Here is a 21815-nt window from a genome sequence, read left to right as displayed (position 1 = left end):
CCAAGACGTCTTTCCAAAACCAGTGTTCACTTGCTCGTTGGCTGTCTGTCTGTCTGACGGTATCTATAATTGTTGTTGTTGTTGCTGGTGGTGTGTGACAATTGTTGGCGTTCCAATTGATTTGTGGTCATTTAATATGGTTTGCCCCAATCAATTTCCAGTTGTTGCACTTGAACCTGAAATCTTGTTGTTGGTGTCAATATATTTCCAACATGTCAGTTTTCAGTACGCCAACAACAACACCACCATCACAACCCCCCGCCAGCAACAGTTAACTGCTAAAGTTCCCTATTCTGCAGCGGCAGCTTTGTTTAATGTAACATATATGGCAACACTTTCCCTCCCCCCCTCCTTTTAAGTTACCCTTCATTTGACAAGCCATTTGTTTGTTCTCTTCGATGTTCTATTGTTCTGCTTGATGCATTTTCTGTATCGCGCTACCTACTTGAGTGTGATATCATATTACCCTATTACGAGCCGAGCTGCTAAATTAATATTTATGATCAGTGTTACTATGAGCGATTTGTTTAATCGAAAAGAAGTGGAATATAATTTTCTGCAGTGTTGCATTTGATAATTTATGGCCTCAAACATTGCATTTTAATTGTAATATTCAATAGTTGATTGGTTTAGATCGGATGGTTTAGATCAGGGAATTGCATTTTATAAGCTAGATGACGGAGGGAGCCATTGTAGATGAGCTGAATGGAGATTTCCCTATAGACGAGGTGAAGGAAGTTTTTTTTTTTCTTTTTTTTTTTTTTTTTTTTTTTTTGGCCGAACTGAAGGTTGTCCTTTGTATAGATGACCTGAAGTCGGTTTTCCACAGGTGAACTGTAGGCGGGAGTTTCTATAGATGAGATGAAGCGATTCGTTAGATGACCTGAATATAAAATTTCGATTAGGCGACCTGAAAAAATTTAAGGCAGCCTTTCCTATAGAGTAGACGAAATTAGTATTTTCTATAGATAAACTGAAGGAGTCCTTTCCAGAGACGAGCTTTAGGGAGTGTTTCGTGTAGACGTCATTAAAAAGTCTGTCCTTTAGTCGACCAGGACTGCTCTTTTCTGATGACGAGCAGAGTGGAGTATTTGCTTTCGACGAGCTGAAGGGAGTTTTCGACAGATGTGCTGAAGAAATTCTTCGATTGATGAACAGAAGGGGAGTGGTTCATATAGGCGACTTGAAGGGATTTTTCCTGTAAACGAGCAGAACGGAGTATTTCATTTTGAGAACTGAAGGGAGCCTGTCGTATCGACATGATGAAGGAGTATTTTCTATAGACGAGCTGAAGAAAGTCGTACCCATAGACGATTTGTAGGAGTCTTTCGGTTTGAGCTAAAGTGAGGAATTCTTCGATTTATAAGCTGATGGGAGTTTATAGACGACCTGAAAATAATTTTTATACCCTTCACCACACTGTGGTACAGGGTGTTATGTCTTTGTGCATATGTTTGTAACAGGCAAAAGGAAACGAGATAGACCCATAGTTCCTTTTAAGAATATGCATAGAATCACTTTCTGAGTCGATTTATGCATGTCCGTTCGTCCGTCTGTCCGTCTGTTGGTGTTAAATTGCAAACAAAGTACAGGTCGCATTTATACTCCGATTTGGATGAAAATTGGCATAGGTCACTTATTCGGTACAAGGACGAACCCTATTGAAATTGGGAAAAATCGGTTCAGATTTGGATATAGCTCCCATATATATATTTAACCGATTTAATGTAAACGGTCCCTATATATCTTTCGATTTGCACGAAATTTGGTATAGCCTAATCAATTAGGTCTAGAATGATGTCTGCGAAGTTTCGAGAAAATCGGTCCAGATTTAGATATAGCTCCCATATATAGTTTCGTCCGATTTCATGTAAATGGTGCCCCAAAGTCCCTATATATCTTTCGATTTGCACGAAATTTAGCATAACGTACTGAATTGAGCCTAGAATGACGTCTGCCAAGTTTTGAGAAAATCGGTCCAGATTTCTATATAGCTTCCATATATAGTTTTGTCCGATTTCATGTAAATGGTGGACCAAAGTCGCTATAAATCTTTCGATTTGCACGAAATTTGACAGACATAGCCCAACGGGTGACCTATTTATATTTGTTTGAAGTCGATTTACATACTTTATGGATAGATCTAGGTAGATTCACATTTAGATAAATATCACATATTTTATTTCATCCAATTTCATGTTAATAGTCCTGTTTAATATAACCATAGTGGTGAAGGGTATCATATAGTCGGCCCCGTCCGACTTTACTCCTTTCCTTACTGGTTCCTATTGGCGACCTGAAAAGACTATTTATTTTCTATAGACGAACTGAAGGAAACCTATCCTATAAATCATCTGAATGCAATCTTTCGTATATATATATATATATATCTGGAGGAGTCATTTGTATGTACGAGTTTAGAGGAGTTTTCTTCGATCTGCAAGAAAGTTTTCCTATAGAAACGACTCTCTTCTTCGTTTTTGTGGACGAACTTAAGGGAGTCCATATTATAGACGAACTCAATGGAGTATTTCCTAGCCACCAGCTGGAGATTGTCTTCGATAGGTGAACTGAAATAAGCCGTCCATAGATAAGCTAAATGAAGTTTTCGATAGAAGATCTGATGGGAGTTACTATAGGATCTGGTCAAATCTAAAAACAAGCTGATGAAATATATTCTTTACATCAGAACGGAATCGTTTATAGGTGAGCAGAAGTGATCGTGGAATTTTTAAGAATATGTTTAAAGCTCCAGCAGATCTTCAGTTTGGATTTTTTAAGAATACATTTTTTTATGTATACATCGATATTTCAAAAATGTAAAGAGTTCATCATAGATGTTGATTTTTTTAAACAATTATTTTTTCATCGCCTTGGTTTGTAAATCATATTTTGTCAGATGCTATTTTTTGGAGGTCTATCGTAGGCGAAGATTTTTTTTGGAATACCTTTTAAAGTATATCATATGGTTGTAACTTCTAAGAATATTTGCCATTGTCAATCATAGGCTAAGGATTTTATATCCTACACAATTATGTTATCAGGGTATTATTGCTTTGTGCAGCCCCAAGAGTTTGTAACGCCGCGAAATATTGGTCCTAGGCCCAACTTTAAGTATACCGATCGTCATATCTTGACTAGCTCAGTCGATCTAGACATGTGTGTCCTTCCGTCCGTCTGTCCATTATATTTTGTAAACACGATACAGACCACAGTTATGGACCAATCTTCACGAAATTTTGCTTGTAGTACCGGTTCTGGCCAATGAAGACTCCTATTGTTTTTGGTAAAGATCGGTTAATATTTAGGTGACGAAATGGACCAAATACTTAATTTTTATCGGTTTTTCTGGTCGCAATTATGGCCCAAACATCGCAAATTTTCACATGGAGAAGGGGATCGGGTCAAAGAATAAGCATGCTTGTTTTGATAAAGATCGGTCAATATTTAATGGGTCAAATGGAACCTGACTTTTGTGTGAAAAATGACAAAATGTGTATTCTATGTTCCTGATGGACATAGACCCGAGAAGTTGATAGTATATCAAAGAGGAGTGGTTGACCTTTGAAATTGATACCAATTATATTGTCGTATCTAATCGGATGTGGGAGTTACACGTAAATATTTTCAGGAGCTTGCGTATTCATATATTATTTAGTAAACCATTACCGCACTGCAGGGCGGAATATATAGCGGTAATCATTTTGATATGTTCCATGAGGTTCCGGCTATGTTCAAGAACAACGCCTATAATTTTCGATGATGATCAGATACTAATTGTGGGATGAAGTGAAATACTTAATTTTTTGTGTTTTTTTTTTTTGATTATATTTTAAGCCGAACATCGCAACACAACCCACCATGAAGGGAATATGGACAAGTAATTAGAAGGACTGTACTGAATATTAGTTATATTCGGAAAATATGTCAGTGTAAGGAAGTGGTGCTGTTGACCTCTAATCGGGCAAGAGGATGCAACTACCACGAAATATTGCCCAGGCTCGGAATAAAAACCCGCAGAATGTTAGAGTTCCGTGGTAGTTGTGTATGGTCGGCCCCGTCCGTCTATACTGCTCTGCTCACTGGTTTAAGGATATTTTTCAGGGTCAATTATAGGCGTGGATTTTTCTAAATTTGTATCACAGAAGTGGTTTGGAGTTCAAATTTTGTTAATTAATATCTTTCCCTGGTCTAAATATATATGATTATTTTTTAGAATGTTTTCTCAGGTCTATCATAGGCGTGGGATAATGGGTATTTATAAATTATACAAGATTGCCTGCTTGTATGGGTAATCTCGATGCTACTGCACGTCAATAAAAAAAACTATAAAAGTTTTCTTAATTTCCCCACTGGAGTCTATACAAAAAACTCTCCGATTGACTTGTCCCAGGAGTTTTCCGGCTTTAGGTCGTCCCTGATGTCAAACCTGTTTCACCTCTCTTCTAGGTAATTATCGTTTCTTTTTGGATATATTTTTTGTGTAGGTTTTTTTTCTGTAGACCAGTGTAATTATTAATCAGAATAGCATGGATTATTGAAACTGGCATTTGAGCCATGTAAAGCGTTGGAAATTGTCAATTGTTGTTATTTAAATTGACCTTGCATAGGGTGTGGTTAATATTTATGGGAACTTGTTATATTTGTCTTATACCACTGAGGAGGATTACAAGTGCTACTACTAAAATTATTTATATGTCATAAAATGTACATAAATAATGATAACTAATATTTAACAAATAAAATTTTTAAATTAATTAATTTTTAAAATTACCATTTAAACCCAAGTCTTATATAATTTTTACAGAATTTATCTTAAAGTTTATTAATTTCATAATGATCTCATTTTTGAATTTGGTTTTTATGGGCGGACCACAAGCGATGAAAAGACAAACATTAACCTGCAACTATAAAACACCTTTGCGTAAGAAAATACCAATTAATTAAATGCAAATTTTATTCCGCAAACAATCTGTATTAAACATGTGCTGGATGCATGAGTTATTATTTGCAGGTAGATACACCTAAGAGATATCAGGGTTCGGAAACCAATGATTATGGAAACCACTTGTTGCAAATGGATGCAAATTAATTTACAACTGGTTATGTATATACTACATATTAATAAATATACAAAACAATCGATCCTATAAATATTTAAGGAGACCTGGAGGTATTCTTCTTCCTATAGGACAGCAGCATGTAACGTTCTTCCTATAGGAAAGCTGTGGAAGAGCTGCAGGTGTTCTTATTCCTATGGAAGAGCTGCAGGTACTCTTCTCTTATGGAAGAGCTGCAGGTATTTTTCTTCCTTTGAAAGAGCTGCAGATATTCTGCTTTCTTTGAAAGAGCTGGAGGTATTCTTCCTCCTATATCAGAGCTGCAAGTTTCCTTCTTCCTGTGGAAGAGTTGTAGGTATTCTTTTTCCTAAGGAATAATTGGAGGTATTTTTTCTTATAGAGGAGCTTCATGTAATTTTCTTCCTATTGGAAAGCGGGAAGAATTTTTCTTCTTATAGGAGAGCTGTAGATATTCTGAAGCTACAGGGGTCTTCCTACAGCATAGCTGGAGGTTTTCTTCTTCCTAGAGGAGAACTGTAGGCCTTCTTCTTCCTAGAGGAGAACTGTAGGTATTCTTCTTCCTATGGAAGAATCTGGCACGATAAATTTTATACGGTTATTCTGTACATATGAAATAAGATAAATGTAATAGGTCAATATTTTCTTAGGGAAAATGAAAACTTAGGAATATAAAAATAGGGAATTTTCAAAACAATTCAAATTTCATAGATCAAAGAGAAAAGTCGGTACATTTGACAGATTTTTTTGACAAAGGAGAAATTCTATACCAGTCAATTGAAATTGTGAAATTTTGGTATTGTAATCTAAAATCAGGAATTTTTGATGTTAAAGATGCACTTCGCACAGCTAGGCCGGTCGTCGAAAAGGTCGATAAAATCGGAGAAATAATTGCCCGGAGAAATGACTCACCAGAAACTTCAGGAGTTTGGTTGGGAGGTTTTAATGCATCCGCCATACATTGCCCGGAGAAATGACTCACCAGAAACTTCAGGAGTTTGGTTGGAAGGTTTTAATGCATCCGCCATACATTCCGGATTTGGCACCAAGCGATTATCATATTTTTCTTGCATTGCAAAATTTCTTTAATGATAAAAAATTGGTATCTAGAGAGGATTGTGAAAATCGACTACCAAAATTGTTTGCGAATAGAGAGCAGGACTTCTATGAGAGAGGCATTATAAAGTTACCTTTCAAATGGCAACAAATTATACAACAAAATGGTACATATTTGGTCCAAATCGGATATTACGATGCATGTTATATAAAGTCCTATAGTTCATATAAAAATACTGGATTTCTTGTTCCCCACCCTAATATATTGGATTTTAATTCGGTTTTTTTTCCTACCAATTTCTGTATTTTGAAGGTTTTTACAATAGTTTTCCCTCAAATTATGTTAGTCAAATATTTTCGATGTAGGTCCATTCCCATATAAAACGAGACGCGATCCAATATATTATAGAACCAGTGAGTGAGTGATACCCTACACAATCTCCACTGAACTCTAAGTGTATGTAGATCTTAACTCCGAGACTGTGTAATATTTCGCGATATTTACACTCTTTGGACAGATTTTGACCTCTAATTGATTTTGACAAGCTCTTTCCGAATCATGTTTTCCCGGAGTAAAAATATTCTCCAATTTTTTTTATTTTACCCAAAAATGTTTTTGGTTCTTTTGACCCGCGTAAATATTGACCTTCATCATCAAGACAGCCATTCGAATTCGTTGGTCAGATCGTCATCCCCATAGAAAATTTGTGATGTTCGGCTTAAAGAATAAACCTCTAGAGCGATTTGGATATCCCTTCCCTTAATATCATCACCGAAATTTGTAGGTGTCGTCCAGAATCATAACGGGATAGCAATTTGAGCAACATTTTTGTCTTCTAGTGTGGTAATAATAATACTAACCGAATCAAAATATATATACACCTGTATACCTTAGTATAACTTCCATATCCGGCTACATACAATAATATAATTGATATCAATTTAAAGGTCAACCACTCCTCTTGGATATACTATCAACTTCCCAGGTCTATGTCCTTCAGAATATAATTCAAATGTTGTAATTATTTACACCAAAGTCTGGGTCCATTTGACCCACTAAATATTGACCGACCTTCATCATCCATCATTTCATGGTCAGACCCATATCTATGTGTAAATTTTCATGATGTTCGGGTTATGATTGTGGCCTCTATAGCAGCCAGAAAAGCAGACAAAAATAAAATTTTCATTCCCTTAATATTAACCAATTATTACCAACAACAATAGGGGTCTTCTTTAGGAAGAACCGGTCCTACATGTAATGGACTAATTGTGACGAATGGTCCATAATCGTGGCCTGTATCGTTTTACAAGTTATAATGGACAGACGGACGGGAATTAATGTCTGACTCAGTTAGTCCGGATATGGCGATCGGTATACTAAAAGGTGGGTCTGTGACCAATGTTTCGCAGCATAATTCCTTTACACTACAGTTATGTAGTGGGGTATAAATATATAAAACAAAACTTTGTAATAAAAATAATACACAAAACACAAAATTGTTGTCGGAACACAGTCACATTCCATACCAATTGATTTATTTAGGTTCTTGCCATTAAACTTGCAGTTCAATCTAGAATCCTGCAAATGATTTGTGGGGACATGTTTTAAATGTAAAACTTGGGTATTTAACCATGCGACTTACTAACAAATAAACAACTAAACCGGCGACGGTATTTCTAACATGCACACACTTATCTGGGCCACACGGCAACTAATGTTAACTAAGTGCATACATTCATCCGCACAAGGAATGTTTAATTTATTCCGACATTTAAACCATGCGATTATGTACGCCAGATAAATTTAAACATAATATTAAAACGAAAACAAGAAACTAGAATATCAACCTTTTACTGTGAGAAGGGTATCAAAAGGTGACAACAATTACACCGATGTCAGGGAAACCTTTCTCTACCGTTTTGTTGTTGTTGGTGTTCTTTAATTGCATTACTTTGTGTTTCAGTTTGCAATTTTTATTTTTTTCTTGTTGTAATTGTAACCTGCTATTTTGAAAATTATCGTGGTTCTGTAATCAACTGTGTGTCGTGGTGTTATGAAAACAACCACAAACCTTTGGATTGCAGATTGAAAATGTGGGATTTTGCATTGCATGATTTATTATGCTAATATCATGTTTATACAATTAAGATTGATTAAGTCATTTCATATGTAATTGAGTTTGATGAAAATGTTGATATACACGTTGATGTCATTTATAGAACAGGGATCAGGGAGAGGTTTATCTTTATCTTTCAATCTTACGAAGGTTGCTATATTTATTTCTGCCCTTGGCAATATTATGTATCGCCTGGAGGCATCTGATAATTTCATTGGCCATGGCCATGTGTTGTGTAAATAAAACTCAATTTTCCGAAAGTAAAATTATCTTTTCCGGGAGATTATTTTTAACAACTTTCCACGTAGATTGTCATAATTTGACAATAGCACAAACCGTTTTTTTTCTCGGTTGGGGGAAAACATTTTGAATCGGGTTAGAAAGTATCAGTCGGCAACAAATATCATGATAAATCCATACTAAATGTCCACCAACATTTAGTATGGATTTATCAAGATATTTGTTAGATATTTTTGTCAGATTTTTTCCTAGATCTGCGAAGTCAACACTTTTGATCATTTCTTTGTGAGGTGTTTGATCTTCGCTTGAGGAAAATAAAACGATGCACAAAGTATGAATCTTTTTTATTTCGCTACTTCGTTAGCGAATGTGAGAATTATTTACACAGGTTTAAATATATATATATATATATATATATATATATTTTTTTTTGTTACAGAGAACTGCATATGTTTTCATGATAAATCCACTAAAAACATATTTCACAATTTCAGATTTACAGGTCGATCGCCCAAATATAATTGTGCCAAATTTAGTACCATTTAGAACACATTAGTATGAGTTTCCAAAACTTCTTACATAGTCCAATCCTACACTCCAACCATGATTTTAACATCAAATTTCAAGATTCCAGGTCTCTACGTTCACCAAAATACACACCATTTAGTGGACATTATCAAAATTTTCTAAAACTTCCTACATATCCGAAGCCGACACCCCAACAGTGACCCTAGCTCCAAATTTCATTATAACCCAAATATGCATTTGGTACCATTTAGTACACATTAGTAAAAATTTCCAAAACTTCTAACATATCCCAATCCTACACCCCAACAGTAACCCTAGCTCCAAATTTCAGGATTCCAGCTCTATCTTGTGACCTAAAAACCAAATTGTACCAAATATAGTACCATTTAGTACTTTTTGTACACATAAGTACAACTTTCCAAAACAACCTACATATATCAATACTACACTCCGACGGTGATATTAATCTCAAATCTCAGGATTCCAGCTCCATCCGTTCCTCCAAATACAAATTGTTCCAAATTTAGTACCATTTAGTATTTTTCGTATATATGGCTACACCCTTCCAAAACCACCACCTAATATCGATCACAAGTTTTTAGCTCTATTCATGTACATACGTATAGTTCGAATGTCCGAAATCTCATCCGCTACGTCTATCATACATTCCATCAGTGACCCTTAATTCAAATTTAAGAGTTCTAGCTCTACGGGTTCGCCAAATACAATTAGTACCACATTTAGTACTTTTCGTGCCGTTCTAGTACGGTTTCGTACCGTTCAAATACGGTTTCATAGATGAATCATATTACAATGTGAAATGTTTTGGTCAATTCGGATTTTAAATTGATTTGAAATCGTGTTTCAACATTTTGAAAATGCTGACAATTTGTGTGGGACAGACGGTCGGTCGGACATATTTTAATAAGGTATATTTTTGTCGTATCAATGTGACCCTTCTGGTCTTCTATAAGAATTAACTCCTTGGCATTTTATAAGAACACCTTCTTCTATAAGAAAGCCTTCTGGCTTTATACAAGAAGGACCTTCAAGTCTTCTCTTGCTAGGCGCCAGTTTTTTTTTTAGTTTTCTATAGGAAGGTCTTCCATAAGAGAAGCCTTACGGCCAGAATGTAATCTTACAAATCTGGTGATTTGTAAGATTACATTCTGGTCTTCTAAAAGAAAAATCTTTTAGTATTCGGTGAGAAGACAGACAGAGAAGACAGAGATATGTGGTAGAACATTTACTTCCTATTGCTCACCAGCTCAAAATGTAGTAGAAAATAAATTGCTATTTTGCCAACCTTTCAACGTCTGACTTAGTTATCAGTCAATCAAATTGCCCACTGCATGCAATTATAATTAACTAACCAGTGAGCGGAGCAGTATAGTCGGACGGGACCGACCATATGATACCCTACACAACTTCCACGAAAATATTTTCTGTGGTTCTATATTCTGAGCTACGGCAATATTTCGCGATATTTGCACCCTCTTGACCGACTAGAAGTCAACAAATAATATTAATATTCACTAATTTGTTCGCCTTACAATTGTGACCTATAGATCAAATCAATTTAAAGGTCAACCACTGCTCTTGGGTATAATATCAACTTATCGGATGAAAAAAAACTCACACAATTTTTGTTAAAACATTTTTTAAAGCTCCAAGGCTTTAATTTTCAATTGAAACTATTTGTAAACAACCACTTCGTCCCCCTCTTCTAAAACTAATTTTTAAAACATCTTGTTGTTCTAAATAAGCTAGTCTTCTTAATAATATATTTAAAATATCACACTTTTAAAATCCACTTAAAAATATTTCAAAAAAATTTGCGTATTAAAAAGCTATTTTAAAAAATCCTTACATTTGAATGACAATTTTAAACCAGTGAGCGGAGCAGTATAGTCGGACGGGGCCGACCATGCGATACCCTACACAACTACCAAGAACTCTAACTTTCTGCGGATGTTTATTCCGAGTCTGAGTAATATTTCGTGATATTTGCCCCCTCTAGTCCGATTAGAGGTTAACAACACCTCTTCCTTACTTTTTTCGAATATTCAGTACAGTCCTTCTAATTACTTGTCCAGATTACCTTCACGGTGGGTTGTGTTGTGATTTTCGGATTATACTCTACTCGAAAACACACAAAAAATTATGTTTTCGGTCCATTTCATCCCAAAATTTTAATCTGATCATCACCGAAAATTGTAGGCGTTGTTCTTGACCATAACTGGAACTTCATGAAAAATTTCAAAGCCATCAGCGCGATATTTCTCCCTCTAATGTGGTAATGGGTTACTAAATAATATCTGAATACGTAAGCACCTGTAAATATTTGACTGTAACTCCCACATCTGAGTAGATACATCACTATATTTGGTATCAATTTAAAGGCCAACCACTCCTCTTGGATATGCTATTAACTCCTGGGGTCTACATCCTCCAGGAGTAAATGTATATGCCATAGAATACAAATTTTGTCATTTTTCATACAAAAGTCAGGGTCCATTTGACCCGCTAAATATTGACCGATCTTTATCAAAACATGCATGCTTATTCTCTGGCCCGATCCCCTTCTCCATGCAAAAATTCGCGGTGTTTGGGCCATAATTGCGGCCTCTGGAGCGACCAGAAAAACCGACAAAAATTTAGTATTTGGTCCATTTCATCCCCTAAATATTAACCGATCTTTTCCAAAAACAATAGGGGTCTTCGTTGGCCAGAACCCATCCTACATGCAAAATTTCGTGAAGATTGGTCCATAACTGTGGCCTGTATCGTGTTTACAAATTATAATGGACAGACGGACGGACGGACGGACACACATGTCTAGATCGACTCAGCTAGTCGAGATATGACGATCGGTATACTTAAAGGTGGGTCTAGGACCAATATTTCGCGGCGTTACAAACATTTGGGGCTGCACAAAGCTATAATACCCTGACAACATAGTTGTGTAGGGTATAATAATTAATTGTAAATAATTTGTTGTGATCAACATAGAATATAGATGGACAATAAATCATTGAAAATTATGCATAAATTATAAAATTAAATTAAACTTTATTAATTATGTGTTGGAATATATTTTAAACTAGGGTATTATTAATCTACACCATGGGGGTTATGAAACAAATATTATTTTTCACATGATATTTTTTTCTCTTAAGGAAGAAAAAACACTAAACCAAGAACACCTAAATTCTAAACTTTAAGAAAATGTGCAACACGTCGTGTTTGGTACTGAAAGAAAAATTCAAAGATTTGAGGAAAATGTAGACCCGATATAGAGGAGTAGTTGATAGATATAGGAGTAGATGTTAATGATCGATCAATATTCCGAGTGTCAAATCAAACAAATCCTAATGTGACCATATTTTTATTTTATCCCGTAAATATTCAGCTCGGAAAAACACGATTTGGAAAATATACCAAGATAAGAAAGAGGGGCTGTTGAACTAAAATCAAGTCAAGAGGGTGCAAATATCGCGAAATATTGCCCAGGCTCAGAATATAGAATCACATAAAGTAAGATTTTCGTGGTAGTTGTGTAAGGTATCATACGATCGGCCCCGTCCGACTACACAGTTTCGATCACTGGATTAATATTTGACCATTTCATAGCAATTCATCGTATAAAATATTAGCGTACTCCCAATTTTGGGTATTTGAAGGATTTTTAAGAAACGTTTTCAAATTGAATTGTATATAATTTGATATTGTTGGTTCGCATTGAGTGAAAACTTGTCTTATCATAAATTATAAATATCAGTCCAACTTCAGAGAAAAAACTGCATTCAAAGCTCCAGTTCAATTAGAGATCAAAGAACATGTTCAATATAGGTCCATATTTCGACAAAACTCCCATAACAAGGTAACGCCCATTTTCTGCATGCTGAATTTTTCAGTCTACTTCGTTTTCACAGAATATGATAATCCTCCTGGATCCATGTATTGACATAGTTCCCATAAAAACGACCTGAAAAATGTTTTGACCACCACAAAAATTTAAATCGATTGGAAAGTCTATGCCAAATCTTGGGATCGAATTTTTCTGCATAAGGCTTGTAATGTGAAATTACAACCCCGCAGTTGAAAAATCCAGATCTAAAACCTCATACACTTTTCTTCGATAAAAAAGTGCCTCCACAAAGGGTCAAAATTTTTAAAATTTGCAAATTTTGTAAATCTTGTATGAAATAAACGGAATATCGAAGTGTATCTAAACCAGGTACATCTAATATTTTTTTATCAAATCAAGATCAGATTTGAAAATGAAACCCATCAGTTCACTCCTTTTGGCACCTCCGGCATAAACTGCCAACATTTTGAAAATTTGTTCAAGCGAATGTGGAATGTCCGATTTGATAATGGTTTTATTCCTAAGTCGGAAGATGGTATCCATTGGTACACTCCTTTTGGTACCTCTACCACAGAGGGCCAACTTTTAAAATTTTGGATTTTTTTAGTCTCGTATGAATCTCGTATGGATGATCCAATTTTTAATTTTTTACCAAATTTATATCAACTTTGATTATGAAACCCATCGGTTGACTCCTTCTGGTACTTCTCCCATAATGTATTAATATTTTGCATATTTTGTAAATCAAGTATGAAGCGAGTGGAGCTTACAATATCATCCAAAATTTATCTTTGTAGTTGTTTTACCTGCTCTCCAAAGTGTAAAGATGGGATCCAAAGTGTAAAGATGGGATCCCCTCTTTCTGAAACCTCTCTCACAAAGTGTCAACATTTTGAAAATTTCGTAACACAATATCAAGCGATTTCATCCAAACAATGGAAATTGTACTACTGTTAACAAACCTGGATGAAGTCCGAAGATGGAACCCATCGGTCCAATCCTTCTTGTAGCTCCTTTACAAGCAGTCAACTTTTTAAAAACTTCTAAATTTTATTCGAAGCTAAGGGAATAATTGAATGCACATTATAATATTTCATCAAACCTAGATGAAGTCCGAAGATGGGGGTATATAGGGCATTTTCTTTCTTAATAAAAAATCCTTATATAAATCGAATAGTTAATCCTGTGTGCTCTAAACATGGCAGACCTTAATATTAATACCAAAGACAGATTAAGTGCATTTATCGACAATATGTGGGTCCACATCTCTGATACACACAAACTGTCAAAATGTAAAAAAAAAGATATAAATTTTATAAAATAATTGCTCCACATCGACACGAGACAGTAATTCCGTATATCTGTCAGCAAAATCGACTGACCCTTTTCACTCTTTGTTTTTAATTTGGATGCTCTGATTTTTAAGCGTTTCCCCGAATTTATATTTCGGTCCTGCCTTTTTTGTTCTTATCCTTCCTTTTTATCCATTTCTCGCTGCAATCACTTATATTGCATTCAAAAGCCAGTAGCAAACCATTCAAACCATTAATGATAATTTTATTGAAAATATTTCGTGACAAATTCATAATACTTGAAGAGGAGATGAAAAAAAATACACAACAGCTACGCCAACAGCCGACCACTGAATGAAGTCGAAACCGGTAATTTCAATTGTTCAGACTTTCAGTCAAACGCTTTAATGAGACTCATTTCGATTGTGAAAAAAAGTGTGAAACGGCAATTTTTTTCTTAATGATTTTGTAGTTGTTGTTGCAGACTGGATTTCACATTAACAATATTTTCAATCACGAAGTGTATATTTGTTGTTGTTTTTGTTGTCATTGTTTAAATAACTGTCTTTGGCTATCAATATCGTTGGTTATTATAATTTATTAACATTAATTGAATAAATATTTGCAAAAAGCGGGGTATTTAAAGTAGTTTTGACTTTAAGCTTATATTCATTGTTCGGTTCCGTTTCTATAATAAGCGCCTACTTGACTATCTGCTCTCATTAGCTAGCTTGTGGAATGAATGGATGGATATTTTTCGCTATAGGCATTCGATTTTTGTTCTACCATCATTTTTGTTTTGCTATGTTGGAATATTTTATAAAATAGGTGTTGTTGATTTCTGCAGCAGCTGTCAACAACCTCCAGTTTGTTTGACTTGCTAATTTGTATTGATTGCGACCTACCGGATTGCCTGCCTGGCGGATCTAATAATAACAATTATCTTAAGGCTGGCAGAAAACAGGGTGCGAAGAATGATTAAAATACGCTCTTTCTCACGAACGCTCGCGGGCGAGAATTCGAATGTTTTCAATGAATGAACAAACATTTACAATTTCTCGCGAATGTTCACATTGTACGAAAAATTCAGGAATGATAAAATTTTGCTGCACGCGTCGTCAATTCATTCTTTCACGAGCATTTGTTGCTGAGGAACACTCTTTTGAAAAACTCAAAAAACAATTGTTCACGAATGCTCGCGAACACCATTAAAAACAACAACAAACAAAACCAGTGAGCGGAGCAGTATAGTCGAACGGGGCCGACCATATGATACCCTACACAACATCCACGGAAATGTAACTTTGTGTGGTTCTTTATTCTAAGCTTGGGCATTTACATTTTGCAACCTCTTGACCGACTAGAAAATATATATGGGTTGTGTTATATCTAAATCTGAACCGATTTTCACGAAACTTGGCACACATCACTACAGGCTCAATTCATATTACGCTTTTTGCCAAATTTCATTAAATGAAATTATATATAGTTGTGCACAATTTTATGTCAACATAACAAACATGAGGAAATATATACGGAAGCTATATCTAAATCTGAACCGATTTTCACGAAACTTGGCACACATCTCTACAGGCTTAATTCAGTACGCTATGCCAAATTTCGTGCAAATCGAATGATATATAGGGACTTAGATGCACCATTTACATTAAATCGGACGAAAATATATATGGGAGCTATATATAAATCTTCACCGATTTTCATGAAACTTGGCACACATCACTATAGGCTCAATTCAGTACGCTATGCCAAATTTCGTGCAAATCAATTTATATATAGGGACTTTGGTGCACCATTAACATTAAATCGGACGAAGATATATATGGGAGCTATATCTAAATCTGAACCGATTTTCACGAAACTTGGCACACATCACTATAGGCTCAATTCTGTACGCTATGCCAAATTTCGTGCAAATCGAATGATATATAGGGACTTAGGTGCACCTTACCTTAAATCGGACGAAGATATATATCTGAACCGATTTTCACGAAACTTGGCACACATCACTATAGGCTCAATTCAGTACGCTATGCCAAATTTCGTGCAAATCGAATGATATATAGGGACTTAGGTGAACCATTTACATTAAATCGGACGAAAATATATATGGGAGCTATATCTAAATCTGAACCGATTTTTCCCAATTTCAATAGGGTTCGTCCTTGGGCCAAACAAGTGACCTATGCCAATTTTCATCCAATTCGGATCATAAATGCGACATGTACTTTCTTTACAATTTGAAATGTACAGACGGACGGACAGACGACCATTTATAAATCGACTTAGAAAGTAATTCTATGCATATTCTCAAAAGGAACCATAAGTCTATCTCGTTTCCTTTTGCCTGTTACAAACATATGCACAAAGACATAATAGCCTGCACCACAGTGTGGTGAAGGGTATAAAAACACAAAAAAAAAACTTTTGGGGTTGCACAAAGCTATAATACCCTCACAACATAGTTGTGTAGGGTATAATAAAGTTTTTGGTCCACTGCATCCCAATTTTATTATCTGATCGTCACCGAAAATTATAGGCGTTATCTTTGACCACACCTGGACCCCCGTGGAAAATTTCAAATCGATCCGCGATATTTTTCCGCCTCTAGTGTGGTAATGTGTTACTAAATAATATCTGAGTACGTAAGCACCTGTAAATATTTAAGTGTAACTTCCACATCCGAGTACATACTACAATGTAATTGGTATCAATTTAAAAATTCAAAATGTTTCAACCATAATTGCGGCCTCTAGAGCGACCAGAAAAACCGATAAAAATTAAGTATTTGGTCCATTTCATCCCCTAAATAATAACCGATCTTTACCAAAAACAATAGGGGTCTTCATTGACCAGAACCGATCCTACGTGCAAAATTTCGTGAAGATTGGTCCATAACTGTGACCTGTATCGTGTTTACTAATTATAATGGGCAGACAGACGAACGGACGGACACACATGTCTAGATCGACTCAGCTAGTCGAGATATGACGATCGGTGTACTTAAAGGTGGGTCTAGGACCAAAATTTCGCGGCGTTACAAACTCTTGGGGCTGCACAAAGCTATAATACCCTGACAACATAGTTGTGTAGGGTATAGATATCATAAAAAAGTAAACACACAAACAACGAAAGAATGTGTGTGTAGCAGAAAGTGTGTAGAATAACAAAACACATGCTTAACAACTATTGAGTTCACGAACGTTTGTTGTTATTGTTGTTGCCGAATTCGCCAGAATTCGGGAATATTTGTTTTCATTCGTGAGAGAAAGAATTTCAACGAAACGAACGATCGTTGTTGTGTGCTCTCACTCGTTTGTTATGTGTGTGCGAACTTTCTTTGGCGAATGTATTTTGAATCATTCGCGAGCGAATGTTTGCGCACCCTGGCAGAAAAGAACAAAGTTTAAATGCAATTCAAGTGAAAAGATTAGTGTCAATGTATAATTTTGTATGTTTCGAAAAACAATTAAAAACTTTTTTTGAAAAAGCTGTATTAGGCATTTAAAATAAACCAAATGTGAAATGTGATATTATATGATTTTGATATTTATAATGGAAATACTAAACCACACTAATATAGGTGTCTGAAATTTTCAGTATTTCTCCCATGTCTGACCTATTCTATCACTAGAATTTATTTTAAATTAAAAGTCAAAAGCTCATCTTTCATACACTGTAAGTTTTCAGGGTCCTGGAGTTAACATTTACACCATAAGTTGGCCAAATCCAATTTTCCTGCGTAAGGGTAGTTAGAGAGTTTGTAAAGTTTTGAAAATAATACATAGTGTTAATCAGAATGTTCATTGTATCAACGTAAACAAATCATTGAAATAATTAAATTTTTATTTCATTTTTTTTTTTCAAAATAGTCAGGCTGAATCCCAGTTTGTTTTTTTTTTTATAAAAAAAAAACAACTATTTATAAGTGGGGAATGTATGGCATTGTTTGCCCGGGGGGTAAGGCGGGGAAGACTATAGTTTCGGATCACGCCACTGATCCTCATCAGTTCCCTCAGTTTTTTGTTGGGATATTCTCCCCAGAAGCTATTGCCTCTATACAAAAAACCTTTCAAACCCAAATATTATGTTACCGATTAAAATTTCCACTAGCTAGATTATATCTACAACAAATCTACAATCAACATGTGTGTCCGATACACCCTATTACATTTATCACGATATATGTTTGACTATAAGGAAATGTCTGACAACTACTTAAAGGCAATTTGATAATTGCAATTATTTAATGTTGAACCGTTAATCGAAGTGCTATAATTGATCAACATATTTAGAACATTTATGATTTCACAGGTTGCATTCAGTTCGATATTCAATTCAGTAAACGAAAGTGGTCTTGTAGCAATGAAGGGCCAAAAGATTTTTATCGCTATACTTTTGGCAATTTTCACAGGGGCAACAAGTCATACTACCATAAATACCGTAATAACGATTATGCGATAATTCTTAAAGAAGAAGAAAAGAAATTAATTTTTTCCACATCATTTTAGTGCGACCGAATTCGTCAACATGGCTATCCCTGTGAAATACACAAAGTGACAACCAGTGATGGTTACATCTTGACACTTTTTCGAATACCGAACACGAAGTCAGAGAAGCCTATGCGATTTCCTGCCCTCCTGATGCAATGTTTGTCCTGCACATCGGATATTTATGTGGTGACTGGGCCGAATGACGGTTTGGCATTTTTGCTGGCCAATGCCGGTTTTGATGTTTGGCTGGGCAATTCTCGTGGTAATAATTATTCTCAACAACATGTATCTCTGTCACCGTACTCTTTGGAATATTGGTCATTTTCCCTTGACGAGGTGGCGTTAATTGATGTACCAACCAATATACGATATATACTTAAGGCGACAAATCGCACAAGACTTCATTATTATGGTTATTCACTAGGTGCTACGGTTTTTTTGATGCTGCTTTCCTTAGACCCCAGCTATACGGAAATAATACAATCTACTCATCTCTCGGCACCACCGGTTTTTCTGTGTCTCAGGCGGACTAATTTGGAAAGCATTCTTTTGCAATTTATTGGTGAACCGGGCAATGCGGCAGTTGAACTAATTGGTTCATTTCCCAGTCAGGGTTTAACATCGTTATTCCGATATCTTGGTCATCGATTTTGTCAAGTGAAACAAAATCACAGAGTGTGTAGGGAAATTGTGAATTTCTTTAGTGAATGGGGTACGGCATATCTCAATACGGTAAATAGTATGACAACAACATGTATGCAATTTTTCAATTATTTAAATCTACCTTAACTTTTAGACTCTACTGGCAGATCTTTTTCTTAGCATCCCCGCCGATAATTCTCTTCGCCAATATATTCATTATTTACAATTCGCCAAAAATTGTGAATTCAAAGCGTATGATTTTGGTCGAGAGACCAATATTCGGAAATATGGTTCGGTGAAACCTCCTTCGTATGATTTGAAAGCCATTCACACCGCGCAACCCATTGAAGTTTATTTTTCCGATAATGATAATATGGCATCGTTGGAAAATGTGAAGAAGTTATACAGTATCATGGGGAGAGTTTGCAATTGGAATCGTCTAAAACTCCGCAGATATAGCCATTATGATTTTACATTGGCCACAAATGTAGGGGAAGTTGTTAATCGCTGTTTGGTAGCTAAGTTGCAGAAATACGAAGGTCATCCATTAGATGCGGAACGTTGTAAATATTTTCGAAATAAAGCATTTTGAAAAAAAGAAGTAGTTTTAGATTTTTTAAGCGATTAGGAATTTTTGTAAATAATTTTTTGACAACTTTCCAAAACTTCCTATATTTCCCAACCATATTCCCCAACAATGATCCTAACTCAATGTTTCAGAATCTCAGCACCCAAAATTCAAATTGTTCTAATGTTGTTGTTGTAGCAACAGAATACATGTCGTTTGTTCTGCTTCTTCTACCTCCAAATGCAAGAATGCTGCAACTTCAGCGGTGTGAATTCGGCGATAGATGAGTCGGCTTACTTACTTAGCTGGCTTGTTACAGAACGGTTGTTCCATAAGCCGAGCTTAAAAAAGATTTCCAAGCGCTTCGGTCTTGTGCGCAAGTCCACCAATTTGGAAGACCACGTTCGAAGATGTTGTTTTCTACTTGGTCTTTCCATCTAATTCGTGGCCTTCCCCTTCTACGGGAACCATCCGTAGGCTCATTTTTATATGCCTTTTGAGCTGGGGCATCTTCATTCATCCGCACAACATGGCCTAGCCACCGTAGTCGCTGCAGCTCAATACGACTGACTATGTCGATGTCTGCGTATAAATTGTAGAGCTCGTGGTTCATTCGACGCCGATATTCACCGTCGACGCAGATCGGCCCGTAGATCTTTCGGAGAATTTTTCTCTCAAACACCCCAAGCGCTGCCTCATCTGCTTGCGCAAGTACCCATGCTTCTGATCCATATAATAGCACGGGTAGTATCCGCGTCCTGTAAAGTGTGAGTTTGGTCTGGCGAGAGGTGGCCTTGTTTCTAAACTGCTTACTTAGACCATAGTAGCATCTGTTGGCCATCACAATCCTTCTCCGAATTTCAAAACTGATATCATTCGTTTTATTTATGGCGGTACCAAGGTATATAAAGTCTTTAACTACCTCGAAGCTGTAGTTCTCAAGTTCCACAGTTGGTCCGAGTCTACTGGACGTCTTGCGCGTTGATACCATCAGCTTGGTCTTCTCGCCGTTTACTGCCAGACCCACTTTGGCAGACTCCTTTTCAATTTGTTCAAAGGTGGCTGTTACCGCTCGCAATGTTCGACCCATTATATCGATGTCATCGGCGTAGGCGAGTAACTGGTGTTGTTTGGTGTACAGAGTGCCATTTCTGTTCACCTTTGCGTCTCGTATGACCTTTTCCAGTAGGATGTTAAAAAGATCACACGACAAACTGTCACCTTGTCTGAATCCTCGTTCGGTATTGAAGGGCTCCGATAGGTCCTTTCCTACTTTAACGGCTGACCTTGTGCCACTTAAAGTTATCCTGCATAGCCGTATTAATTTTGCAGGAATGCCGAACGCAGACATGGCTTTAAACACCTCTGAACGGATAGGACTGTCGAATGCGGCTTTATAGTCGACAAATAGGTGATATGTGTCGATGTGTTTTTCGTGGGTCTTTTCCAGGATTTGGCGCAGAGTGAAAATCTGGTCAATGGTCGATTTGCCAGGTCTGAAGCCGCATTGGTATGGTCCGATGATGTCATTGACCATTGGCTTCAATCGTTCACACAGCACACTGGATAGCACTTTATATGCGATGGGAAGGAGACTTATTCCTCTATAGTTGGTACATATCGTCTTGTCTCCTTTTTTGTGCACGGGACACAGGATGCTGAGGTTCCAATCATTGGGCATGCATTCATCTAGCCAAATTGTGTTAATCAGCTGGTGCATGCTCCTGACCAGCATCTGGCCACCAGTCTTGAATAGTTCGGCTGGTAACCCATCGGCTCCTGCTGCTTTGTTGTTCTTGAGCCGATTAATTGCTTTTATGACCTCATCTTGGCTAGGTGGTATACACTCTATACCATCATCTCCTATTGGTTCTGGGGTATCTTCTTCATCGCCACTATTTGATACTAG

At 36.3% G+C, this 21815-nt stretch overlaps 1 protein-coding gene across 1 annotated transcript; it reads left to right on the top strand.

The window, feature by feature from the left end:
* Nucleotides 1–136: 136 nt before the first annotated feature.
* LOC133335893 (lipase 3-like) lies at nucleotides 137–19898 on the top strand (the record flags this gene model as incomplete). Its single annotated transcript, XM_061544186.1, has 3 exons — nucleotides 137–316; nucleotides 18715–19428; nucleotides 19493–19898. Coding segments are annotated over exons 1-3 (1300 nt in total), but the record flags the coding sequence as incomplete, so codon positions are not given.
* Nucleotides 19899–21815: the final 1917 nt, after the last annotated feature.

This window comes from Musca vetustissima, unplaced genomic scaffold, assembly GCF_032173495.1.
Source record: "Musca vetustissima isolate MV318-11 ecotype Yass unplaced genomic scaffold, APGP_CSIRO_Mvet_v1 utg22532, whole genome shotgun sequence".
Classification (NCBI taxonomy): Eukaryota; Metazoa; Arthropoda; class Insecta; order Diptera; family Muscidae; genus Musca; species Musca vetustissima.
The sequence above is the reverse complement of the archived record's forward strand: the minus strand, read 5'-3'. Positions and strand labels throughout refer to the sequence as shown.